Below are 27,981 nucleotides of genomic sequence, written 5' to 3' on the forward strand. Positions count from 1 at the left end.
TGACCACAATATCTGCTATTATAAGGGTCATCGTCACCACAACAAGACATAGCATGTCAACAGGAAACCAAACAAATAAAAGAAGAGGGAGGGAAGAAAGTCATAAACTGAAATGCAGAGAGCAGCCGGATTTGCTGGAGGGTGACAGAGGAGACAGAGAGAAAAAGCACGTACACACACACACACACACACACAAGGTGAAAGGATATCCTCATGCGGAAACTAGATATGACATTTATATCAAGGCAAACATGTGTTTGTGTGCAAAAGGGGGTACGTGGGTATATCGAAATGCGAACTGATTCCATTTACAGTGTCCCAGTGACCCACAAGGAAAAAATCAGCCACAGAGAGAAAGCTGGTGTGTGTGTGTTTGACTTATGGTGCTACGGCATTTCAAGCCGTCTGGACCGTGCTATGAGTGGCTGGTAGACGTGAGCTCATACAATGGGCTTCTGTGTGAGGCTGGGTGATGGGGAGGAGAGATTACATGAAAAGAGAGAGGCTGAAATGTGAAGGGCAGCACCACACAACACTGTAAAATTTGTAGTTCAAAATATGATTCAAAATGCCATATATGACTCAGTCAGTGTGAAAGGAGAATGAGTTATGAGTTTATTTATTTATTTTCTGCAAAATAAATAAATAAAAATTCTTGGGCTGTGTTCACTTTATAGAGGTACTTATAATATAATGAGATGTTACCGTATTTTTTTTTACAGTTTTAGCCAATGCCTATCCAATTGTATCACATTAGCGTTTTGAGCGAGTGGACAAAAAGGCCTTTTAATAAGTATTGGGGTGCTACCTTTAATCGCTTAAGCACACATGTGGCAGAACTTAGTCAACTATACCCAAGGCACTACGCCCAAACTTTAGCAGAGAACGGGAAACTATTGGGGTTGATCCCAAACCACAAACCACCCTATTGCTTCAAACTCCTGAAAAAAAAAAAAAAAAAATTCACCCCCGACTTGTGCAAGCCTTGAGCAGAAACAAAGGGATGAGGCAAGGAGGAGTGGAAGAGGAGAACTGGTTCGACCTCGTGTGTCACCTCCCTGCTTCTGAAATTGCCTCCCTTTTCCAGACCACAACCACATGAAAGTCGTGCTGGGTTGGGTTCCCATATGGAGAGGAGACAACCGGGTGTGTGTGCGTTTAGACGCCTGAGCTGGTTAAGGGGGCTCCCTCTGACCTAGTGCCCCCCGGCCTTAAGAAGCCATGCAGACAGCTGTTTTCCAGGGGAGCCTCACTCTCCCTCTCTCTCTCTCTCTCAGAGACACACACACACACTCTCCCTGCCCAATTAGGACACCCAGTTATGTCGTTAGTAGCTGTTTACCATAAACTCCCCTCTCTTTCTCTCCCTCTCTCCTTTCATCCTGCCCCCTCTCCTCCTGACCTCCATACTTTTCTTTTCTCCTCTACACTCCCTTCTCATTTTCAGTGTCACATCCCTGAATAGAAAAAGATCATTTTTATGCCACAAATGGCATAACGTGCAACAATAGAGGGGATAAAATGATGTCAGCGTAGCATTGGGACACATTTTTCGTTTTTCCAAAAACCGTAAATCACAATCTTGACATGAAAATTACAGTATTTCAGATACATTTTCAGGCGTCTCAGAACTGTGCAGGAATAACTGTTACATTTGGGGATACTATTGAAGCACCCTCATCTTATTTGATATTCACTGTTCACATATGTTGAGATGAAGACTCAGCCAGATCGTGGGAGCATCCTTTGTTCAATTCTCTCTGACATTATTATTCATCCTTATGCAGTGCATTAAATAAAGATTTAGATAAATAAAGAAAAAGACAAATAAAGACAAATGCGTACATTTTATCCTGTCTGACCTTCTCAGCTCCTCCACCTTATCTTCTCCTTTCTGCCCACTCCCTTTCTCAGCTCCCCCTCTTTCTATTGAGTCACTGAGTTGTGACTGTTGCAGAATGGTCAGCTTACTGGGAGGGCTCAAGACTGGCCAAGAACCTGTTTGTGTGTGTGTCTGTCGGTGTGTGTGATTTTAAATGCGTATCGAAGTTGGTCTGCCAAAGGGAATTAGCCTCTTTTTTCCCCTCACTCTACTGTGTATAGCCCTGTCCGACTTGTCAGCCTCAACGGCACACAGGTCAACCCAAAGAACACTTTCAGTACAGATGCATGAAAAGAGAGAAAGGGGACAGAGGAAGTGCAGTGAGCTAAATACCACAGTAACGCTAAGGTTTGGAATTAAGTCAAATGAAAATGAGCAAAAGAAAAAGAGCACATTTCAGTGGACCCTGCCCATACATTCTGTGTGAAAACCAGAAAGAGACAGAAATTTGTCTCAGCTTAAAAGTGGCTGATGTGGTTGTGTTTTATTTTACCACCATCATTAAGGAAGACATGTACAATGTAAGAGAAAGACAGAGTGTGCAAATTTAGAACATTAATTAGTTAATCACAGTGTCTACAATAAGCTGCCAGTGATTTGTCATTTTAATCAGTAGAAGAAACGATCAGCACTAACTAAACACTAGAAACACGCTACCTGAAACATTTGTTCTTTTTGCCAATCAAAACGAGTCTGATAATGAAATGAAGTGAACCCCAATATTTTGCCAACTGGGAAGAGGACCCAAGACAGAGCCAGGTATCAGTACCCAATGCTAGCTGAACAAATGTTGTTTACACATATCTCTAACAGAAGTGTTAACAGCCGACTCTATACATTTTCAGCAGTTTCCTTAAATTTTGATAACCACTGCTGTAGCGATAGGTTTGTTGTCACAGTTTGGTGTGGGAGACAAACTGTTTTATGCAGAATTGAGGTCACAGTGCTGTGTTTCCTTTTTACTTTCTATGATGAGCAGTTGAAGATAAAGAGAGAAAAATAAAAACAGAGTGGGAGAGGAGATAACATAAAAGACAAAATGGCAAATCTGGTGAAAAAAATGGGGCAGAACATGCGGCACAAAGACCAGACTTATTCATGAATGATTGATAAAAGAGAAAGATTGATGGATTTTCCTTTTCCTCACAGCCCTAGGGGATCTGACATTTCCATCCAGACCACTCATCACTGCCTCAGTCTTCACACAACAAAGACCCTCAGTCTCATCTCAAGACCTCAAGGGTATCGGGGCCCCAGAGGACCTCTGCTCCCCATGGTCAAGAGCCCTTATTGGGCTTATTAACCTGTTTTCCCTCCCCAGGTTCTTCCAGGATCTCTGAGCCTTTGGACCAAGTTTTTCCAAAAGTCCCAGGAGGTTGGGAGTGGAGTAGAGGTGAGGCCCTGAATGTAGGAGACGCAGCTGATGGGATCAATTCAGATCAATGGAAGCAGACAGTAGGAGCACATTGTTAGGGTTGAGGGCGCTGGTGGCACAGGTCTCGTTGTGGTTAACAGATCGTACGAAATAGGTATATTTGAGTCTCTGTGTGTGTGTGTGTGTGTGTTTGTGCAAGAAAGTAAAGGATGGTTTAGTTCCTTTAGCAGAGGGAGAAGTTTATTGGCGCATATTCACACAAACTGCAAAATTTGCCAATTTCCCTAACCCCAAAAAATGCAACTTTGTTTAAGATCAAAACAAGTGAGGAGTTGGACTAAAGTTACACCTTGAGCACCACAACTCCATACAATTACAGTGGAAACAGAGCAAGTTGAAACACCAGTCTTTGAACACAGACAAAATGCCTGTCGCTCTGAGGTAGGAATGTGATCCAACAGCAGTGAAACTGCCCTACAATGACTTCAGCCCAGATGACACCACTGACAGGTGCACAATAATAGTTACCTGATACACCAGCATCACTCCACAAGACTGTTCAAGATCTTCAGCTGGAATCACAGTGCACTACAGTGTTTCACAATGCTAACCATCAACCTGAACAACAAGAGTGCAAGTTTCTTCTTTTTTTTGCAAGTGACAGATAACTACATGATACATGCTGACACTTTCTGATATGAAAATAAGCCTCACAACTTAAATCTCTGATATAAAACATCCCATGTTTATATGGAGACTGTTATGACATTTTCTTACATTGTACCCAGAACACATCATCCAAATGTTTGGATCAATGAATCTGGATTGCCAACTTTGTAAATATTGTGTTCATTTGAAAGTTGAAAAGACTATACAATAATCATTCATTACATCAGCAAGAAAATAGACAAAGACTATTTGAAGACATTGGCTTCAGGAAATTTTAAAATAATCAAGAAAATAAGCAGTAGTTAACTCAATAATAAAAGTAATCATTAGTTGCAAGCTTAGTTAATGTTATGGTACTTTGCAACTCTTTTGTTATTATGTAACAGTTACACAAATCTCAACACAAATTCTAAATTATTTGACAGGAAAGATACATACACACATGGTGCAGCGGATGAATCTATACAGATCTTGGTAAGCAATGAACTACAAAAATTAAACTTCCCGCGCTCAGTGAAAAAACCCCACATACACTAAAAGCTCTGTTGAACCTCCCTCTGCATATGAAACCTCTATAATGGTCATAGCTTGCTTCAGTCTCTCAAGCACATGCACCCTCAGTCTCCGTTCACACCCACACACACCCATACACACACAAACACAACACGAGAAGGTCAGAAACACAGCTGAGTCAATATACCCTGACACAAGCTGCCAGGAGCCCCAAAAGTGGATATGCAAGTTTGTCGCCAAAAGATTCGACCATTCAAATACCAATGCTTTACACTCCCTGAACAACCACTGGTGAAATGCCTTGAGCAAGGGAGACATTTGTCTTGGGAAGATTTTGGGGCAGAAAAACAGCTGCAGCTAAATGGTGTACACAGCAACTCGGTCACAACATCACACTGGAACCGGGATTAAAATGACTCACTTCGATATCATAAAACAAGAACAAATGTCAACATCCATATAACCGGCAAACAGCAAGTAATCACTGATATTTAGAATTACATGCCTACACACCCTTCTTACTTATAAAGCCAACAGCCAAGATACATGAACAAGCACACACGGGTTGTTTCCCATCGTACATTCTCCTGTTGTCTCCACAGCCGGGCAGTAACAGGAATGGGCATGCAGACTCCAGCAGAGATTAAGGAGATCAACCATTATGTAGCTGTATAAAATCATATTCCTTATAATCCCCATCATTGACTCTGAAAATCCTCTCTCACTGTGTGGCATGGGAGGGCCTCTATAAACGTGTTCTCTTGCTCTTTTGAACACATGCACCTTCTTTCTCACACACACACACACATAAAAAAACAGCTGGATGTTTATGGGGAACACTCAGCTATGCAGGATTACAGAGTAAGTGTGTGTGTGTGTGTGTACATGTGTACTTTTAAGCAAATATTTACATATACATTTATATTTGCAGTACTCAGGCAGTGTCTCTTTTTCCTCAGTTTTTTTTAAAAGTTTAAAGGTTTTTTTCAGTGGTGATTTATTCAACAGCTGTTCTCTACATAACATTTGACATATTGCGACAGTATTGCATACGGGATTGATCTCTGCCTCTAAGCTAAAATGGTTGCATCAGCGCACTTTCTGTTTCACCCTTAAGAACATTGCATACATTTTTCACCTATAACTGGCTTTTTATTTAAAATTAAGCCACCATTTGTGCTTAATGCCAACCAAATTTCTTTAGTTTACAGAAAAGTTATTGAGAAGTGAAAATCTGAATTTAGTTAAATAGTTCTGGTGTTTATTCACTGTGAGAAGAACAAATGGACATAACTGAAACTGCCCAGTAAACCCAAGTGTTGTTATATTCTTATGAGTTTTGAAAGATAAACTCAAACTGTATTGAAAGTCATAATTATGAACCCACAATACCACTTCAAGGCTACTGACTGAGTGTGTTTTTACCTAAGTTATTCTACTGTTTGAGCATGGATGTGTGTGCATATGCTGCAGTGGTTGAGTCTATTTTTTCTTTCTGGCAACTTTCATATCTAATAGATTGCATCACAGCCATAAAAGCACTCCCGTTACCTTTGCAGAATGCTTTGACCCTTTGTATTATGTCTGTATATGTCTCAGCATGGTGCAGAGAGGATTTAAGATTTACTTTGTGCATCCACACAGACAAGAAGGACAGCGAACAGAGTGAAAGAGCAGTAAAACTCTGTGATTGCAGAAGAAAAACACTGCCCAGCACAGACAGGAACAGACCATGTACATGGTACTTGAGAAGTAGTAGTCTGTCTATCAGGGGAAATACTGATGGATGGAAGCTTTAAGGGGGACAAGTTCAAGAGTACACATGTATGTGCACATTCACACAAAAACACACACAATCAAGTCTCTGTAGATGAAACAAACAGCTAGAGCTGCTACAGAGGAAGATTTAACAGTCAGTAGGGATTCCTGTGCAGAGTATGTCATACTTCACAGTATCAGAGTAAGATGGATGATGAGTCAGGGATCTTCCTCAGACAAGGGAGAGAGAAAAAACGTTATGGCCTATTTGTTTTTTGTAATTAATAGACAAATTAGCACAGGAAATAAATGGACTCAAACTTTCGGTGTGCACCTCTGTTACACTGAAAAACATTCTATATTTCTTCAGACTGTGTCAAAGTGTCCAGCTGCAGACTGAAATGTCCAAAGCAAACACAACCAGAAAGAGAAGAAACAAGAGAGATTTTAACATTGTGGAAACTAATTAATTTACTCTTATAAAACACATGGTGAAATTTGAAAAGTTGTATTCCCTCAAGACAGTGAGGGGAAAGACAAGGAGGAAACACTTCACTAAAATAACACAGCTGAAAGAGGCAGAAAAAGAGGACAATCAGTCTTTTACTTTTAGTCTCACAAGTCTTAGTGAATTTACAGATGACAGAAAGTCAGATTTCCAGGTCCAATAAATGAGCTACTTGTTGAGTTAAAGACAACAACAGCGTTAAAAACTAGTCAGGATGAGCTGAAATATTTAAGTTGTGAGTAACCATCAGCCAAGCCTGCACATTTGCCTTTCACTATTTTATTAATTATTGTAAATTATCTTTAGAGACCAATAGCACTTAAATTGTGCCAATTCAATTAGTACTGACCAGCAAAGCTTCCAAAGGATCAATAAATATGGCTGATAAAAGCTGCCACAATTCCAAACATCACCACAATAGCAGTGGGTAAATTAGGATAAAGTGGCACAGACCTCTGTTAACATTTACAACTGCAAAACTGAAACAAGCAAAACCGCATACTGTACTGAATTGTACATGTGCATGTAAGTTATGCGGTAGGGGGTGGGGTAGTTAAACGCAGTGCATAAAATAACCAAGGTCAGCATGTTGACAATGGACCCTTCGACCGTTGGTTGGAATCGAGGACAACAGATTACGTCGCCGTTCTCTGACACAAACACAGAGAGGGTAGGGTGGTGACAAAGGCAAGAAACAAAGAAGCTTTTTGAAACAGAAACAAGATTGCCAAAACACCACAATTTTATCTGTACAGTTGATTTGATGGCGATCAATACCATCACAGCAATTACTAATCAAGTAACTCAAAAAATCTTACAAGCCAACAGAAATGTAAAGAGCTTCAGCATGATGCTGGTGGTAAAAACCACTCTGTTTTAAAGGGGCCACTTGTAAAGTACGGTCACAATTCAAAGGCAGCTCAAAAATGTAAAAATAAATTTTAAAAAATGGCAGCATATCACCAGGGCAACTGCGACCTGCTTCTCATGGTCTTGTCTGCTGTAGTTATTTTGGCTGTAGCTACCGTTATCTCAGTTAGCCATGGAGTCAGCGTCTTAAGCTGCATGATGCACATGAGAGAATTAACAAATTCTGTGATGTCTCTCAGATATTAAACATTGTGTCTGCTTGCTTCCGACTTGTATGCCAGGAAACAATCAACTGCCAGCTGTTTTTAAGGAATTGTCTGCCAATACTAATATACTTACAGCTCCACCCCAACTACTCATCTTCCCATGACTGGTTCTTAAATGCAAATATTTAGTTTGATCCCACATTCAAAAGTTGCTTGTTATGTTCAGTCTTCACAGCAGATTCAGAGGAAGACCTGGCCTGTAGTGGTCTTTATTCTGCAGGTCTATACTGATATTTCCACTGTTAGCTGCTGCCTACTGGGATGTTAAATTCACCACATTTCTACAGCTTTTAATGTGAGTTGTGAGGACAGTTACAGGATATACCATTCACTGCTTTTGTGCACACAGGCGTATGTTTCCATGTGTGTACTGGTTAAGTGGCACAAGTGACAGATGTGGCAGAAAATCCCTGTTTATTTTTCCTAAGGCAGTCATGGAGTAAGAGAGCATGTGTGCACCGTGAATGTGTTTCCAGGCCTTGAGTGCAGAAAAGTGCAGATGCGGGATAACAATAGCCTTAATGTTCCTGTAAGATGAGCTCGCACCTGCTGCAGTATGTCATTATGTGCTGTATGAATGTGTTTGTTTGTCTGTCTGTCTGTCTATCTGCTCTACACATCACTGCTAGACTGTGTTATTAGGCAGGATGTCTAAAATCCTGTATTTTACTGCCATCAAAACCTGTTGTTGCATAATGTTAGATGTCACCTTATGAAAACACTTATCACTTATGAAACACTCCAACAGTTTGCTATAGTGCAGTGTAGTTAATTTACCCACCCATGCTACACCCCTGTCACACTGTGAAATTTTTTTTTTCCCAAAGATGTCGCTTTGTGTGAAATGGGCAAATCAATGGCAACCATACAGTAGTTGCCATTGTGTTTTAGAATTCATAGCTGTCATGAAAAGCGCAAACACAGGATTATAAGTTTAGAAAAATACGTTTTAAATTGGATACAAGTTTAGTACATCAGATAGCGACTTGGCTGACAAAAAAAGAAAAACAAGACATGTGACAATGTTACATCACATCCATACAGATGCAAACAATTTCTGTTGTGGAGACCACAGAATAGAGTGCTTTAAAACATCTGGGAAAATAAAGTTACATATGGTGTGGCCTAAATCATAGAGTCCATGTCAAACTAGCTGTAAAGATGCTTTGTGTGAACATCAGTGAGTGATTTTAAGTAGATCACCATTCTCTAACAGACAACCATTAGGCAACATTATCTAAACACAAAATGGATCTAATATAAAAAAGCTCTTTTGTGATGTATCTACACAGCAACTGAGTTCATACAAAGAGTAAAGACCTGAGTAACAAAGGTACATATTAGATTTTTAATGCTAGCTCCCTGGCCCTTATTGCAGATTTCTAAAGGGAGAAGCTGGCATGCATTGTGTCATACATTGTGTTGGAGTCTCATTCTTATACTACACTGCTTTATCTACAAGGAGTTGCAGACTACAGTTACCATACTCATCTCTTCTGGCATCACTGTTTAGACAATGACATGAATAAACAACAGATGCAGACAACAGCCATGCAGTTTCCTTCAATTTTTGAGAAGCTATGATCAGACAGGCTAACACATATTCTTCCAGACAGAGTAATTATACTGTAGTATTAATTGAGCACACGGGCAAAGAGGGGAGAAGTATATGTCATGAGACCACCTTAACACAGCTGGAAATGCTTCTTGATAACCGTCAAACCTCTTTAAAAAGAGTGAATATAGAATTGCAATTATCGCCTTGAGGTTGGATGCCTCTGCCAACGAGTCAAGATGCAGTTCACCATCATGTCTGAACAGGCTCATTTAATACCGCAAATTTATTGAAGATTTTCTTTAAACACAGAAACTACTTGACCAGAATTTCTTCTGTTTGTCTGGAATGCTGATACAGTGATTTCAGTGAAATGGTACCAACAGAAACTCTGTTTGTAAAGTTTGTAAAGTTAAGTGACCTTGGAATAGTAAAAATCTAATCAGTTCATCACTGAGTTCAAGTCAGCATAGCAAATTTAAAGAAATTCCCCCAGGGTGTTCCTGAAATATTGTGTTTATGAGAATGGGAAAGGCAGGCGGGCGAACAACCCAAAAACATTATGACTCCGGCCACAACAGAGACCGCGCATCAGAGTCATAAAAATGCATTGATGGAGGAAGAGTAAAATGGTGGAAAGAAAAAAGATTTTTATAAAATGGAATGTATAGTGTCAGACAAAAACAGAAAGACAAACAGCAAGAGACAGATGCAGGGTGAGCAGGGGTCTTGTCTTTGTTGTGGTCACTGTGGCAGTATGAAGGTCGACATCAAAGTGCAGAGGATGGACAGATGAGAGAGGAAAGGTCTGGTAGCCATATGAAACAACAGGAAGAGCGAAAGGGAGAGAAATAAAGGACAGGGAGTAACAGACAGGGGAGAGAGGAAGAGAGTTTAAAACAGAGGAAGGAGGCAGGGAAATCTGTGGCAAAAAGAGAGAGTGACTGACAATGGAATATGCTGAGACATCATGTCCCATCTGTGTACACAGTCACACACACACGCAACACAAGTTGAGAAAGCCTTTTGGCAGATGTTGTGTAAGAATATACAATCAAGAGTATAAAGGCAGATTTGCGTTCAGATTTCACCTGAACTTGGCTATCAGTTCAGCTCTCGTTTGACTCTCCAGAGGAAACACAACTGGACTTGAACATCTGGCTATTGATGACAGCTTTTTCTCCAAAGCAACAGTTCTGCAAAATCTGGACCATGACTATGACTTGAACTATTCCACTGCACCATTCTTCAATGGAATAAATCCGCTATATTATTAATGTAATACTTATACAAAAACTGTAGCACTGATTTAGTTTAAAAACAATGAAAAAAGGAGATTTGCTGTTGGTTAAGCAGAAAGAAGAGTGTTATACTGACAGCTACTAGACCAACTGTGGGTTGAAGAAGTGAAATTACTGTAGTAATGAGGAAAATGTGTCCCACTCCATCTCTGGATCCTCAAAGCAGAGGTCACCACAGTGGGAATTAAATCTTGATCATCTCCCCGCTGTCTGGTCCAAGTTTGGATTACCCTGCAGCACCCACAACTGCCAACTTGCAAACCTGCAAGTCCTGCATCTGGCTCTTTTGAGATATTAAGATATACTATGTGTAAAATTAGCCATGAAATAAGCCATGAACTAACCATAAAATGTGAAATGTGAGCATGGCATGAAATAATTGACAAAATAATCTTGCATATACCGCAGTAAGTGATCTTTTAGACACTAACTTCCTAGCAGTCTGCACAGGCTTAACACCACTGCTCAAACCAGGGCTTAAATAGTCTCTCACACACCCACACACACACAATCAATCAACACTTTAAATTTAGCTATTTCTTATTAACTTTACTGTCTCAAACCATCAAGAGCAAATCCATCTCTGACAGATTTAGTTTTATTAAGCAGAAGCGCTGTGGGACAGCAATAACAGACCGCTGAGGGAAGGGCATGTGGGTATATATACACAAATTCACAAGAGACGCTAAAGAACAACAGATGGATTCATCAGTCATCTAACCCTCTTTGCATTTTGCATTGTCACTCCCTAACACTCCTCTGTGCCCCACCCAGGGCAGCATCTACAGCCGTGAAAACAGAGGTATGACAGAGGATGGCTGTGTATATTCTCTCTCTCTCTCATACACACACACACAGTCAGATACAGTTCAATGGCAATATCCCACCACTTCTTGGAATACTACAGCCTTTTCTCACTCTTTATCCTTATTTTTCTCTGGCTTTTCCTCTCTCTCTCTCTCTCTCCCCTCATGGGACCAGGCTGACCTCTAGAACCAGTTCAGGCTCCTTTTGCCGGAACGAACCCTGTGGGAACTGACTTGTGGATTCTGCCTGCGTAATGGCTGCTCTCTGTGAATGAATGGAGGGTACCATAGCAGGCCTGAGTGAATAGTGACTAGGGAGAATTGAAGTGGGAAAAACTGGAGATGGGGATGGGTGTATGTGTGTGTGTGTGTGTGTGGCAGGCAAACAGGAAAAGAAGATGGGTACAAAAATGATAAACAACAATTAGTTTATCTAGGCATGACTGAGCAGTGTCATGTGATAAGAGGCTCAATCTGTATCTCATTCAAGCAGTTTCGTTTCACTGCTGTTATCGTCATTATCGGGTTGTACTGTTTATGCACAAACGCTCAAGAGCAACGGGGTGTCAGCCTAAGCCAAAATATCTATCAAGAGACAAACCAAGTGTGTATATGCCCATATACACACAAAGGTCCTTGAGAGACACATGTACATAGCAACAGAGTAAACATGATAGCATGCTACTGACAAAAGATCACTGGGCAAAGACACTTGTCTATAAATAACTGCGGGATGTGGAGAGGAATGGAAGTTTTCATATGTGTCTATGAGAGGAAGATTGACTGTGGACATCAGCGGGTCAGCTGGAAACATATGTTCAATCCACTGAGCCCCACAGTAGCAGCTAGTGAGCATCAAGATATCTGACAGAAAGGCCCTCAGTGTCTTCTAACTCCAATTAACCTTCACTAGTTCGACCCACTTTCATCATTAAAATAGCATACTCCCAATTCAACCAAGTGCTATATATGGCAGAAGTGGACTTAATGTTTAACACACTTCACTTAAAAATCAAAGGGTCCCCTTTAAAGGCCCCTTACACTGTACAATTTTGAGCTGCACCAGAAAAAAAAACTGAAAGAAATGTGGTGAAATCTTTGGTCGTCAATCAAAAGCGATAGTCTTATTGTTTGGCAATCAAAGACAGGCTGCATCCAAAGGGACTTTGGCTGCAGCCCGTGTGCTAAAAAAGAAGAGGAAGGAGGGAGGGAAAATATGACATGAAATTGTTCATGAACATGTATAGCACTACTGCTAAAAAATATTTTCCTCAGACTCACTTTGCAAAACCTTTGCCTTTAACGCCAAGGCTTGTTCAGTGTTTTGACATTTTCAGAACATAAGAGTGTTGATAATGGATGATGCAAATAAACACTTTTTTCTCTTTATATTGTAGGTCTACGGTTCAACGGGCATTCACTGCACAATCTGACACGTGTCAAATTTGGTGTTTTATTGTCTGGCAAAGACTGGAGTCAAGACTTAATAAGACCCACCTCAAACAGTCTGACATACAATTATCATAAATCATTCAGGAGCCTAAATCCTTTTCACTGCCACAGACACAAGGACAGGGTCATCCAGAGTTTAACTGAAAGCTAGCTGACTTCAGCACGAGCTGCAGCATTTTCTTCAAGGATTTTTTGTTTTTCTTTTTAAATTAAACTGTAAACCTTGTCCTCTTTGGTGCAAATGTACATCAACTCCTACAATTGTCTGCTCATATTCACATGCAGCATGACTTTGCGACTGGTGCACCTTGGGACTGCACACAGTGTGCTCTTGTTTTGTCAGTGCCAGTTGACAACATCAACATCATTAATATATCAGAGTGCAGTGGCAGCACACTATTAGTGAGCCATAGCTGAGCTGAAACCACTAGACTTTGTTTAAACTCTTGACTCTGAAGTGTCAGGTGTTCTCCTCCGAGGCCGGAGGGAATGACCTCCGACCTTGTGATGAGCACAAATGGATCAGCAGTGGCACAAGGCAGTCGAAATACAGAGACAGCGGAAGATCCCATTTGCCCATCATATCCCCATTCAAACTGCCACTGATGATTTAACAGCACAGGCAGACAAACAGCAAGATGAGACACTATGCACATGAACACATACACACAGGTACACACAGTCAGTCACAACATCCTTCCTGCAGTGTCAGTCCCCAGCATATAAGGGGCCCCTCTTTTTGCCCCTCACCAGTAATATGATCCATCTCCGACCTGAGGTCAGAGTAGGAATCCTGACCTGCAGTAGCTGAAGACAACAGAGTGAGGAGGTCACAGTTAAATGCTTACATGCAAACTGTAAGATGGTATAATTCTGTAACACATTTCTTTGCACCTGGTCGAATACTTGCAAAATTTGAGGCTGAAACTATAAGAATTGTTTTTATTACCAGGGTACAACGCAGTGAGTTCAAGAGGGGGCTGCAAAACATCCCAACATGTCAATGGATCTGCATCACGCATCTACTTTCAATCAAACAGACATTTAAAACAACCACACCAGCTGTTATTCCATATTCAAATCAATTACACTCTTCCTGGAGTAGTGTTGGAGAGGACAAACAGGACTTACTTTAAAGGAGCAGTATGCAATTCCGGAGAATGATACTTTTTTTTGTAGAATCTCATTCCCAGGTTGTCAGATACATGGGCTTTGGGTTGGTGTATGATTGGTTGCTAGTGGTCAGACTGAACCACAACAACACCTTTGATTAATCCAGGCATCAGTATTTGGTGACCAGGCTGTGAGACTCAACAAGCAACTAACTTTCTACAGAACTGCCTACTGCACCTTTAAATACAGGTGTTTGTTTGTGCTGAAAGAATAAAGAGTCACAAATCTGTATTCAGTGCTTCTGTACATTCAGTGCTGGCCTTGGGGCTATGTGGGAGTTGGCAACTACAGATAGCTGGGTAACACACCACATTCCAGTCTACTCTCTCACACTTCATCTAAAAGAATGAGTGCATGGCCTAAATTTATCTAAGTGTTAAAAAGGCTCCACCTAAGACTACATCAAAACTTCAACAGGTAAAGGTAATAGAAGCAATTGAGTCATGTAATCAGCTAACACAGGGGATTTGTTAACTGTCTGGTAGCTGTCATGTAATGTGCACCCCCTACATGCAGCTTGATGGAGTACAAATCAGTGTGTATGACCATGTGTGTTCAATCCATTGCTCATCACATCTTTACTTGTGTCTGGGAACTGTCTGCTTGGCTTATCATTTCCCTGCATCCACTTTTTGACTGTGTGTGTGTGTGTGTGTGTGTGTGTGAGTGAGTCATGGTCAGAGTCAAAACAGGGCGAACAGATAGGAAGAACAGTAAAAAGGAAACAAAAGCAAATGACTCAGAACTTAAGTCCTCCTCCTTCATCAATGTTCAGGAGAATTTGGGCTCGTCTTTTGAATCCTACTTTGCAACATATTTCTGATGCAAATTAAATGAACAAAAAGGCCATACAGGAAATCAATGGGAAATGTGATCCCTTAACTACTATGTCTATATACGATCCCCCATAACAACCTATTAAACAGGAAGCAGTGGTATAAAGTAGCAGATAGGAGTCACTCAAAGGCTTTACTACCAGCCTCTATCTGAGCAGGCAAAATGACAGACCTATCTTTCAATCTTTCTGAGCTTGCACAGTCACTATAGTATGAGCCAAAGTCTGGGTTAATATATAACCGCTGTGTGTGTGAGTGTGTGTGAGAGAGAGAGAGACTACAGGAGGTGGCTTTACAAGGGCAGCAAAACAAATCACAAAACAACTTAAGTTACCGTAGGCTGCAGCAAAGGAAATTGATTTTCCATTTATCTTTGAACTGACCAACTTTGTTTACATGAATAAGAGATGTGTTGTAAGGCCCCTGTGAGAGCTTGGTGTCCTTTGAAGTCCTATTCACAGATGCTGAGTGCATTGAGAGAGAGATCCATCATCTCTGACAGGACTCAACGTCCCTGTTAACAGAAGTCTGAATCAAGATAAACAAAGCCATGAGTCGAGGAGACACAGGTCGCTCAGGTCACTGGCTCTTTTGATGGTCAACAGGTGACAATCACCTTGGACCTGAACACCAACTCTCCATATGAATGAGCTTCCATACAGAATAATACAAAGTCAGGCTTCTAAAATTAAAACTTATTGACTTACTGAACTTACTGATAATTCACATCCTTCTGTGGAGACAAGTCATGGTTCACAAATTTCATATATGTACATCATAATGTACATACTACAAGTCTGTGGGGGATTTATAATAACGGCACTGGTTTTAGTACAAATATTACTGCAGGATTGCTAAGGGACCAGAAATTTAGAGATAAACCCTTGCTCGCCAGACTCTCACAATACAGACCACCAACAAGTCACCAGCTCTACGAACTTACGGATTTTGATTTTTTTGGGATCAAACTTCCGTATTTCACCCTGCAGACTCTGCAGCCGCCCCTGGATCCTGCAGGATCTTCTGAACACCATCCCTGCTTCCATCTCGATGCCCAGGAAGATGTCGCTGGCATGCCGAGAAAGGTCGGAAAGTTGGTGAATTATGTTGGTCAACGTATGACAGCTAACCTCATCCAACGACGAGAATAAAACAGGTTTTCGCAGTTTGCGTCTCCCGTTTTCTTCCGCCGGTATCCAGCCATCTTTCGCCGATAACCTACTAACACGCCGCGGCTCGATGCTCCTCTGATGAAAAGGCATACTTATTTCACACCAATAACTCCAGCGGGACCGAAGACTGTTCACGTAAAAAACGTTACAGCTCTAAAACAAATCCAAGACGCCTTGCCTTTCCGTGGCTGCATCAATTTGCGTGGCTGTATAATCTTTTAATCCCGCCATAATTTTGTTTTTCAAAGCATGGGACTTTGTGCTGCTGTACACTGGAGACGTTGCCTCCCAAAGTCTATTCAAATTCAACCAGACAGAGTGCAGGCTGGGGAGAAAAGAAAAAAACACACAAGGAAAAGTAGGGAAAAGTACAAAAACCCGGGAAAATACTACAACCACCTGTGGCAACTGGAGCCGGAGCTACATATACAGAGGAGGGTTTACCTGCCTCTCTTCGAAGTCGGTACGGCGGTCTGATGTAAAACCTGGACCGAACTTCTTCCACGCAGAACCGGAGGGACCAAGGATACTGACAATCTGAGAAACCAGAGGAAATGACAGCGTGAGACCAAAGCAACATTTTATCCTAGCTAGCACAATGAACCGCTAACGTTAATAAGCACTCATAAACTGTTTTGCTCTATTTTACACCGAACTCTACAATTAGGGGTAATGAAAAAGAGGCCAATACCCAATATTCAGTTTTCTTTAATTCAGTCTTAAATATATAATTGCGCTATTTTGTAAAATTGAGCACAATTTGAATTAATGGGTTCAGGCAAGTCAATCAGCTTGGAAACAATTTAACGAGCCTTTCCACATCACAGTAAACACTCCAGTAACTTCACACTAAGGTTAAACCAAAGCCACACGGAATTAAAAAATGTCTGCATTTCTGTCGAGCCATGAGCGAACCATTAAACACATTTATTTACTCTGGTTATTTTTTGAGTTTTAATAACAAAAACAAATAATATTAGACTGAAAAACTAAGGACATTAACGTTTCCTGTTCGTGTACCTTTTGACTGAACTGTTAGCTAACCTAGCGTAAGCAAAGTTATAGCTTAGCGCTCCTACTTAACTTTGCTTAAGTGTCTAAAAACCAAAACATAAAAACTCGATTGTCTAGATATTATTATATGCTCACCGTTTGTAACATTTTTGTTTCCAATTATTTTAAGAAGTACCCACAAAACAGACGGACAAGTTAGCGTTAGCTAAAAAGAAAAAAATGCGTAGTACCGTTAGCCTATATTTCGCTAGCGCTTTTATTTTAAACACTGACTATTTTCGTTGTTTGCTCATACATCTGGAGAACACACTCTCTGAACACTTCTCTGATTTAATTCTCTTTGTTTGTACAAGGCATGTTTGTCCTGGGCTTGGGCACATTACTCTTTAAATTCCAAAGAGCAAACTCTCATTATTGATAACGTACCATTTACCTAGCTCAGCAATGAATTCTATCAAAAGTGTGCTCAACTACCTCCGGTTGGAGAAATGAGACTCTGTTGCATTTAATGCGCCCCCTGGTGTCTTAAAGTGAACACAGCAGCTTCGAGTGAGTTTCTATTGTAACATCCTGTCCGTGTTTTCTCATTACTCAGCTAACTGGAAATCTTCAGATTCATCTCCTGTTGGTTTGTACACTGCGACTGTTTAACGAGTTACCCAACATAACTGTGTAAAAGGCTGATTCAGCTGTCCTTCACTGTGAACATAGTGACAACCGATGCACTTAGTGGAAAACACAGATTTTTCTGTTGCATGATGAGTAACATCCGCAATTGTCCTTCCCTCAGCACAACACAACGTTGTGTGAGGTTGACACATTCACCACTGCTGGAAAGAACAAGGCTCAAGCTAATGTTGCTCTGCTATTCCGAGGCCATTTTGGTGTCCTGTCCTCACTCTCCTTACATTACCTCCTTCATCTGGTCAGATGTAACCTTTGGAAATGAAAAGTCTCCCACTTAGTGGCTGGTATAAAACATGGCAAGGATAGTCCTTTCTCACACAAATTTTGACTTAATAATAAGTCAATGTAATAATAGCACAGGTGGATCTAATGAAATGGTCAAGAAGTAAGCCAAGAAGGCAGCCTTAATTAATGTGACAAATTCCACCTGTTTTTTGTCCAAACGTGCTGAGAAGCAGGAACAATATTAGTATGAACATCAGACAACAGCTGAAAGATTTGAATATACAAAATAGAAAAGCAGACAAATCATCCAATTCTGGAGATGAACATAAGTTTAATCAACCTTAAATATATGCCCAAAGACATCTCGCAACTTATAAGAGATCCAAACGAGTCAAAACCATACAAAAAAAAAAAGAACTTCTCTGTCATGTCAATAGAGTAGTACAATTTTATGCTTCCTACAAGTTTTGGACTTTCATTTGGGGTAAAATGTGTACATAAATCTCATTCACCATATTTTACAGTGCATTGATTCTCAAAACCATAGCCTTCTTTCCCATCTAAAAACCCATACATAAACTCATTTATAGAATTATTTACATACAAGGCTTGAACAAGTCAGCTCAAACCATTTGGTGAGCAATAAGAAACTTATGAAAAACATACATCACACTTCAGAACATATGGGAACTTTCTTTATGGCTCGGAAAAGCCATGCAAAGTGACATTTTGTCACACAAATCACTGAATGGATGGGAGGCAGGAGTGGCCTCTAATTAAATAATGTAATGGACTGATATTGAGCAAGAACATTGGAGGATTACTCAACTGGCAAGTTATCCCGCCTCTGTTTCTTTTGGTTGCACACACACATAAAAATATACAAATACAGCTCAGTGAGTTAAACAAGTGAAACACATTGCTTATTATGCGCCTATGTGGTCGGTACACAATCAAAATGAATCAAAATCATGGAAACGAATTCACTTAAAACAAATTTGAATGAATACACTTACATGTCACAGCCGAGTTAGTAAGCAACCACGTCACCCAGGACACAAAAATAAGTCTAGATAAACTCAGTTCTGTTTATTCATGATACCTTTTTTTGAGATGACAATTAGAGCTAATTCATACCAGAAAGAAAAAAAGAAACAGAAAAACGGAAATCAAAGGATTTTTGATTTGTGGGAGCTGCAGAGATGTAACATTGTGTAATGACCTCCAAAACATCAAAATTTTATTATTAGGTGTACTTGTGTGTCAGAACTGAGTACAGCACAAAAACCTCCCAGATAACATTAAAAACTAGCTCTGTTTTCGGAAATTTTAAAGAACTGATGACCAAAAAGACAGTTGATGATTTAATGTAATCAGTCGTATGTTTTAATCTTCGAAACAACAAACATCGCTGTGAAGTAGTGCTGAGGCCACTGCTTCAAGTGGAACCAAATGAAAGAGAAAAAATACCTGTCGGAGAAAAGGAGAGCAAATACCTAGTAGGTCATTTGTATTTAAACTTCTTATTCTGTGTGAGACACTGAGATGCTTGACTTTATAAAGCCAGAAGGCTGACAACCACATGTGCATGTTCAACACTTCATTTGGAGTTCACTGTAAACCATGAAATCACTTCTTGCCCCTCCTTCATAAAGTTTGCCAGCAGGTTTCATAAAAACAAAAAAACCTACTCCTGGTGCACGCTGTTCATAAAATTACATCAAGGAATCAATGTGAAAGACAGACTGTTTTTGCATGTTTCCACTAATCATCCTGCCAGATCTTCATGTATGCATGGTAGCTAGTGAAAAGAATTATAGCTTTTACAACAAAAAGGATGATTAAATTTGAGTGTACTGGTTTCCAAGGGGTGTGTGGGTGTGTGTGTGTGTGTGTGTGTGTGTGTGTGAGACTTGGAAAAGACCGGATGCTCTCTGTGAAACAGAAAACATAGTGTTATGAAGTACATTTGCGATATAATTTGTTTTTCAAGTTGTGTTCTTGTGGGATAAACAACCACCATTACCACCAAACAGGAAACAGCTGGCTCACAGTGTTGGACCTGCCAGGTTTCTGTGCACAGTCATGAAAGCGTCACTCAGGGCAGAAGCAGCCACAAGGCCACGTTGGACAGTGTTGGGCTGGGGTGGTGACAGAAGAGGAGCCCATGGTGGTAAGTGGTAAAATACAACATGAGAGCAAAGTTCTACGACTTGTTCTATGTGAGCACAGCAAGGACAGGTGATGAATACAGAACAGGAATACACACTCCTCTTCCAAGGGCTCGATAACAGGCTCTAGCATGGGTGTTTCTCTGGACAGGCGTACACACACAGTACATATATGTTAGTCCCATCTCCAAACTTGGGCTTCAGATGCGTCTCTTTGTTGCCCTCTGGTGGTTTTGTCCAGAACAGATCTGTTATCACTTTCTCCCTTACAGGCACACACATACAGGCTGCCATCACACGAATCTCCACCTACACACACACACACATACATACACATTTATATGAACATACACACTCGTTGCCTCCCCCTGTGTCTGTATTCAGGCTTATCTGGTGTAGTAGACTCTGTAGTAAACACTCTTGGAGCGCCAGAGTGAGTAGGAGTTGTCAAACTTGAGCAGGTAGACTCCGCGGCCAGGGTACTGATGGCTGCCAGCATACACCTCCTCATGACAGTCCCGCCGGTACACCGGCACAATCTCATCCACCTGGGGTTTCCCTGCCTCCTTCTTCGCCTTCTCCTCCTCACTGGGAGGATCACCTGCAGACAAAAGAACAATGCATCACGTGGAAGTAAGCTACAGGGACTCACGAATGAATCCGATCTGCATGCAACTGGACTTCTTGAGAACTACAAAAAATGTTTGTTTGTTTTTTGTTTTTTTTTGCAAGCGCAAGAATTACAGTTTGTAAATTCTATTTTCTAGAAAATATAAAATCACTAATAACTTAAAAATTCCTCAGCTCGGTATTTATTTATTTGCTCAAAAACTCCATCGCACACTCAGGGTTAAGGCACAAATATAATAACATCCAACCCTTTTAGGTATCAGAGTTTCTTATTTATGAGGTCAAATTCTGAACAAAATATGCATACTCCTAAAAAGATACGTGACGGCGATGGCAAAATGTGCTAAACAAACTGTCGTCAGAATAAATATACAAAGCTGCTGGAATAGCAGCACTGCTACACGCAACATTGCCTGATATCTTAACATACTGTGAGAGTCATTTCTATTCACAACCAGGAGATGTTTAACTATGATGTAGGCAAGTTCTGAGCTTGTGATAAGATTAAAATATTATCTATACAAGTTAATATAATGTCTCCATACGCTGATGAGTGAAGCAAAATAAATAAACTGAGAAAAGAAACATTTCTATTCAAAGCAACAGATTATGACTAAGACTCATGGCTAAATAACCACCATGAGAGTGAATGTCATGGTGATATAGCAGAGAATCTGGTGCATTGAACCCACAGCAAATGGCAAAGACCAAAATGGCAATCATGACCCATCTATACTCTTTATATCCAATAATGTGACTAAGAGAACAGCTAGCAAATTTCCATTTTCAATTCTTGGAAAAATAATCTGGTTTGCACATTTTTTTGTTTATATAATCTTGAACACATTATGGTAGGAGAGCCTACACCCACACACAAGTACAATAAGTAAAACTGACTTTTAAAGCACATTTTCATGTTTTGTTTTGCTGTTTGTTTTTTTTTAGCAACCACCACCACAGGTTGTTCCATGCATCTTGAAAATACTTGTATGAGAAACACTGCATGCATATTTCCACAGACTTCCCACCCACACCTCACCTTCTTCGTCCTCATCCTCATCACTGGACTCCGACACGTGCACGCTAACTGAGGCGGAGGCAGCATCCGTCCACTCGAAGAACACCCCGAAGCCGATGTCATAATAGTCTGTGGCAAACTCCCAGAACAGGTATGAGCCCTCCTCATGAGTGGGCACACGCACTGTGACCACCTCGCCACGCCCCACTGTGATCACGCTGTCTGCGTCCTGACGGATTTTCTCCTTGAAGTCTTTGATCTGTGGCCGCGTCCACATGGAGGGAGCAGCTATGACTGGTGGGGAGTCCGCTGTAATTAAAAAGTACAAGAAACTTTTTACAATCTGTAAGTACATACAATACACTCTACACATGCGGGTTTCCTGCAGAGGAAGAAATTCCTTTTTCTTAGTAAGTGATTTCCCACCAGCATACACCGACTGTGCGAAACTAGCTCAACCAACAGGCCATCTGCCTTGTCAGTTTATTAACATGTCACAAAGAGAAAAAAATAGTGCAAACGTGTGACCAGTGGCAGAAAGTAGTTTTTAGCTTAACGAGCTTTCCGTCCATCTTTTCTCAAAACATTATTTTGAGAGTGAACAGCAGGCCACAGTGGATTAATCTGCTTCAGGATGTATGTTTTGGAGTCACACCAAGGATTGTTCACTTCTGGTGTGAGTGCTTGCACTTCTGTATGCAGAATGTGTGGCTGAATGATACCTAAACCAGCAGACTATCACATATCACTTGTTCCAGCTCTTGTCCTTCCTGCCATCCAGGTCACATCAAGGACACAGCAGATAAGAATCAGGTGTCAATTTTGGCTTTGTTTTGTTTGACAAAGAGTTTTACTGTCCTCTCTCCTGTGGCCATTAGCTGCACGGTTCTATCTGGATGAAGTTCAGAAGTTTTGGTTTAGTTTTTTTGAAATGGGACACATCTACGGCCCACCAACCTAACAAAGGCCCGTTCTCTGACACTTCCTCTGCCGGCTCGGGCTCTGGCTCCCGGTCCATGCTCTCCGAGTACGAGTCTGACTGTCCTCCGTTGACTGTGGGAACTTCCTCTCCAGCAGGCGGTGAAGCTGCACACAATGGTCCCGTTGCTGAGGCAGGGATGGGTTCGCCATTGTTGAAGCTGCTAGACTCCAGGGTTCCCTGCACCATCAAATCAGCCTGCTGCTGCTGCTTCTGTAAGGCCGCCTGCAACGAAAGGAAGACAACACTGAGTTAAGACACTGAAAACCAAACTAGTAGCATTAATCATATGTATACGTATGTAAGGCAGCACCATAATGGCTAAAATTTGTAAGCCTGAGTAGCTTGCTCAGTTCTGCACTCATCATAATGCACCTTGATCAGTTATGAACCTTATCATATTTTTCATCTATTGCCAACATTTTGAACAATTTCTGAAATTGCATTTTAGCTCAAGCCCTTCTCTGAATGCCAAGGCTTTATTATATACATCATCATGAAGTAATGCGAGTAGATTTAGTTCTGGATACAGTTTTAAAAAAGAATATTTTATACATTCAAGAGAATGCTGTTAATAACTGCACAAAACTAAGCTTGTAAGATGTTAATATCTCAAAATGTTACCAGAATGTTAGCCATCCTGGCTTCTCTTTCAATAAGATTTTTTTTTTCTAGAAACTACAAAAAAAAAGAAAAATAAATCAATCAATTCAAATCTTTGCCTCGATTTGTGTTACATAATACCTGTTGCTGGGCCAGCTGAACCTGGTAGAGCTGCTGCATGTACTGCTGGTAGTGCTGCTCCTGGAGCTGTCGGATGAGCCCCAGCTGTTGCTCTGGGCTGTTGGGGTACTGCTGAGCCGCATACTGTTGGAACTGCACCGCTGTCTGTGCATTAAGTGCTGCCATTATCTGTTGTCTGGGACAAAGAACACAGAAGAGTTAGTGAGGAAGGAAATACAGGAAACAGAGAAGAGACAATGGCAGACAGTGGAAAGTTTGAGGGTTTTATCACAAAGAGAACAGTTATGCTGAGTACGGAGATCGCTCTCCGTGGAGCAGTTTTCAGCCGAGCTCTGACCCTGTTTAAGTGCCCTGACTACCCCGCTCCACAGCTGAAAAGACAATACCCCTGCAGGTATCAATGTCAGGGTAGTGTGATGATGATGCAGGAGTCATGTCGATGTCAATATATTGAAAGGCCGAGCACACTATGCAAACACAAAGCGATACAGACAGACTTACTTCTGCTGTTCGACCCGTAGCCTCTCTTCCTCTGCCTGTCTCCTTTCCTCTTCCTCTCTCCTCAGTCTCTCTTCCTCCTCAAGCCTGCGTCTCTCCTCCTCCTGCCTTTGTCGCTCCCTCTCCTCCTCCTCCTGCCGCAGACGTTCCTCTTCCTCTTTCCTGGGGTAAGGCACGAATAATGAAGGGTGTTATAAATGACGCAACACGTCACATTTATTAAGACGCTTCATACATCATCAGTTAATGAATGTCAAACATAAATCCCCTGCTGCGTCACCGCTTTCCCGGATGCGTGTGAGACAAACTGAAGTTGAGTCTGTTTTCAGGCACTGTGGCAGGAGGAGCACCTTACCTTTTCCTGTCCTGCTCCTCCCTTTCAATCTTGTGTGAAATGACATAGGGAGCAAAGAGGTTACAGCACTTGTTCAGCAGCTTGACAAACTCCACCATGGCCTCCTCCTTCTCCATGTTACCCAAGGAGGCCCACTCTTTTCTGCACACAGAGGGAGAATGGAGGTGAAGATAGATAATACAGGGTTAGGGTTAGATTTGGGACATCAAGTATTTATTTATTTTTTTTTACTTCTTTTTTTAGATGACATCTTGTTGCTGTACAAAAACAAAACATGGAAAACCTAAAATCTGTAGTGTAATGGTAACCAAATACTGTTTCTTTAGAACATAATTATACAATTTTACAATTATAGCCATATTTTATAATTTACCTGTGAATATTTAAACACTATGTGTGTAGAGGTTAACACTTTTGTGAATGAAGAGGTGTGTCTGAGTGTGTTTCTTGGAAAAACAAGCAAAATTGCTGAAATGTCAGAAAAATAATTCAAAGCTCACGTGCACACACACACACACACACACACAGAGATGTCTGCTGGGGTTACCTGCGGTCGTTGCCCAAGACATCGAAGAAGCCGACCTCTGGTGAAGCATCAGGATTATAAGGGCCCAGTAACACCTGTTTGTGCAGAGCCACCAGTCGGAGCTTCTCCTCATAGGTCGGGTGGAAGGCCTTGCCATCTTTATCTGAGAGCAGCAATGTGGAAGCAATGACTTTGCATTTATTTATATTTTATGTCCTATGGTGGAAAGTACTCATGAATACTACAATGTATCTGTATTTTTGTACAACATGGTCGCAGAAACAGTAGTAGCAGGGCGTTAGGGTTATCTTACTGAAATTTCTTTATTCCAAAGTGAGGCAAGAATCAGATTGATACATGTTATGCAATCAGACCTAACCCTCAACTGACTGGAAATACATGACTGGAAACACAAAACACAGATTACTACTGCAGAGTGACAACCAGGCCCAAACTTGTTTGCACAGTCATCACAAGTGCTTTGATCTACTAAAAACTGTACAAATGCCCACTTTTCAAAATTACTTAAACATCTTCAGGGCATTTGCATAGTAACCAAGCCTTGTGTTGGAAGGCAGTGTGAGGCTATACTGTGTATTTATTTCATACACAGTTTCCAGAGCTGTCAAGTTAGATTTGAAAGACTGAAGTATTACGAAGTGAGACTGACATGACTAGTTTTAGGTACATCAGTGGAGGCTGACATACCTAAAATGACAACTTGCTCCTGAAACTTAAACTCGATGTAATAGCTGATTATGTACTGCAATGAGAGCAAAGTATTTATTGTTTAAGTGATGATGCTGATGTCAGTGGTGTCTTAAAGGTGAAGCTAATACAGTCATTCAGGCTGTCAAGATGAAACGGCCTTCAGGTTTGTATGCATGCCAAACAGAGATGCATGTAATCCACTTTGTGTGCATTATCTTTGATTTCTTGGTGGAGTTGGAGCAGCAGCAGCAGCAGCAGGGAGTGGAATGAGGATGTACTTGGGCTAGTGGTCAGGCAGCAATGTGAACTGGTTTTAAAGACATCGAGCTGGGACTACGGACTACTTTTAACCTCGGGACGAAACATTTCTTTCAGCAAAGCAGGAGCAGGCGTCTGATTTACAAGACATATGTGTGAATAAGCAGCTGCCATGCAGGGTGCCTTCCACCGCAGCAATGACAGGACAGGGCGTGTTTAAAGCTCGCAAACAAATCATAGTAAGCCACGACTGGAGGAATGCATACATTACTAGTACATTTGTTGAACGAGCAGTAACATGGCTTAGATGCTCACGCCGGATTATTCTGACCAAACCCAGAACCAGGGGCAGTCAACACAAGGAAAACAGCATGATGAAAACGTCCTCAGGCCACACAGAGACACAAATGGAGTGCTCGGAAATGCCGAGATTGTTTTACCCTTTAACAGCCAGCTAATAGCTTAGTGGCGGTGTTGGCTACTGGTTAGCTATGCAGCTAATGTAATGCTGCGGCTGACGGCAGCTGCACCCCCCACCCGGCGGTGACAGCTAACGTTAGCAAACCGCAAAGCCCAGTTCGGTCACTTCAGATAGCTAGCTGTACGTTAAAGCTGTGTAATTTTAACAAAAGCACAATACCTTTAAAGAACTTTAGGCCCATTCCGTACAGCTCTTGCAAAGGAAAGCCCCATTTCCTCTCTATCGCTGATTTGCCAGTCTCTCCATCTTCGCCGCCAGCGGCAGCCGTCTGCTCGGTCCCGGGTTCGGCGGGGTTGGGGTCCGGCTCTTCGACCTGGCCCTGCTCGCCCTCCGGATCGGGACTAAGGGTGAGGCCGTCGATGGAAACTTCGAGCCGGCTGGAAGTAGCACTGTCGAGGTCGCCGCTCTGAACCTCTGTCGCCATCATGTAGACTGTCAGCTGAAGCGGCCACGTACCTACTTCCGTTTAGACTTGGCGGAAGTTCCGGGAGATTTTTTTTTTTTTTTTTTTTTTTTTAGTCGATGTAAATAATGACGTTGAAGTTCCAACAGATAAGAAAATCATTTACTGAAATTTGTTTCTTAGGACTGTTGTGTTTATTTATTTACAAAAACCTGACTGCATGTCATAATTTTTGTGTTTGTTGATTTTAGTCGAGAAATCATGTATTAAAAAAGCAAAATGGCATTTTTCCACTTTTCTGATTAATTTTAATGTTTTATCACCTCCATATGCAAGGGGGATGTAAAAAGTAACAACTAAAAAAAAGTCACTTTCTATGGTCCCGTGGCAACAGTATTAAGACTAGTCTTAACGTTTTAACTTCTGGTCTTTATTTTTACACTGTATTTATTTATTTTATCCTGCGCTGTGTGAAGGGGTAATGACACCAAAAAAGCTATTTTTTAAAATCCTTTCTTGGCTACATTTTAGCCTCTTAGTGGACAATCTGGGGGTGGATGATTTTTTTTTATTTAAGTAAATCAGTAGCATGACTGAGATTGCATTTTTAATACCAGTTTTTCAGAGTAATAGCAATATTACCGTGTAAAAATACTCAAGTATAAAAAGAATGCATTCAAACTCTCAAGTTAAAGTACAAAAGCATAAGTAACAAAATATACTTAAGCACCAAAAGAAGGCTAAAAGTACTCATTATGCACAATGGCTTTAATGCTTAATAATAATAATAATAATTGCTTTACATACTCAGGTAGCTTGTGAATTTCACCAAGGCATTAATAATGTCATATCTTTATTCATAATGTATTTGCTGATTATATTTTTATTTTACTACTAATTTGAATCTAAAGTTACTAAGAATTCAGTGGATTAAAACTTTTGGAGTAAAACATTTTTTGCCTCTCAACTGTAGAGGAGAAAAGTATAATGTAGCATAAACTAGAAATACTCTTAAAGTACGAGTAAAACCACAGTACTTGAGTAAAAGTACTTTCCACCACAGCTTTAAGTGCTTGTATTTAGTCTGAGTTTTCAGCTTGGCAATGCATTACAGAAATGTAATATTTGAATCAGATTTTTAATTG

General features: G+C 40.9%; 2 protein-coding genes across 5 annotated transcripts in view; both read right to left on the reverse strand.

The window, feature by feature from the left end:
* Nucleotides 1-17,635, reverse strand: part of nhsl1b (NHS-like 1b) — a 98,069-nt gene extending 80,434 nt beyond the window's left edge. Inside the window, exons 1-3 of one of the 3 annotated variants that reach the window (XM_046372515.1) lie at nucleotides 17,577-17,635; nucleotides 16,581-16,673; nucleotides 15,908-16,461 (exon numbers count right to left, since the gene is read on the reverse strand). In XM_046372515.1, the coding sequence (XP_046228471.1) occupies nucleotides 15,908-16,226 (319 nt within the window). In that variant the 5' untranslated portion in view covers nucleotides 16,227-16,461; nucleotides 16,581-16,673; nucleotides 17,577-17,635. The remainder of the gene's footprint in view (nucleotides 1-15,907; nucleotides 16,462-16,580; nucleotides 16,674-17,576) is intronic. The other 2 variants (XM_046372514.1, XM_046372516.1) reach the window with 2 other exon arrangements.
* On the reverse strand, nucleotides 180-26,910 carry acbd3 (acyl-Coenzyme A binding domain containing 3). Of its 2 annotated transcripts, XR_006841581.1 has the most exons (9): nucleotides 26,593-26,910; nucleotides 25,005-25,146; nucleotides 24,458-24,598; nucleotides 24,106-24,264; nucleotides 23,605-23,779; nucleotides 22,839-23,085; nucleotides 21,903-22,190; nucleotides 20,546-20,834; nucleotides 180-195 (listed from the first exon to the last, which is right to left on the reverse strand). XR_006841581.1 is itself a non-coding variant. In XM_046372524.1 (8 exons), exons 1-8 carry the CDS (start codon nucleotides 26,858-26,860, stop codon nucleotides 20,620-20,622), a joined length of 1,635 nt encoding a protein of 544 aa, XP_046228480.1. In that variant the 5' UTR covers nucleotides 26,861-26,910; the 3' UTR covers nucleotides 18,369-20,619. The 2 variants fall into 2 exon arrangements, 1 of the variants encoding a protein (XP_046228480.1); XM_046372524.1 differs by lacking the exon at nucleotides 180-195 and having other exon boundaries at nucleotides 18,369-20,834.
* Nucleotides 26,911-27,981: the final 1,071 nt, after the last annotated feature.

The sequence above is a fragment of the Scatophagus argus genome, chromosome 19 (assembly GCF_020382885.2).
Source record: "Scatophagus argus isolate fScaArg1 chromosome 19, fScaArg1.pri, whole genome shotgun sequence".
Lineage (NCBI taxonomy): Eukaryota > Metazoa > Chordata > Actinopteri > Scatophagidae > Scatophagus > Scatophagus argus.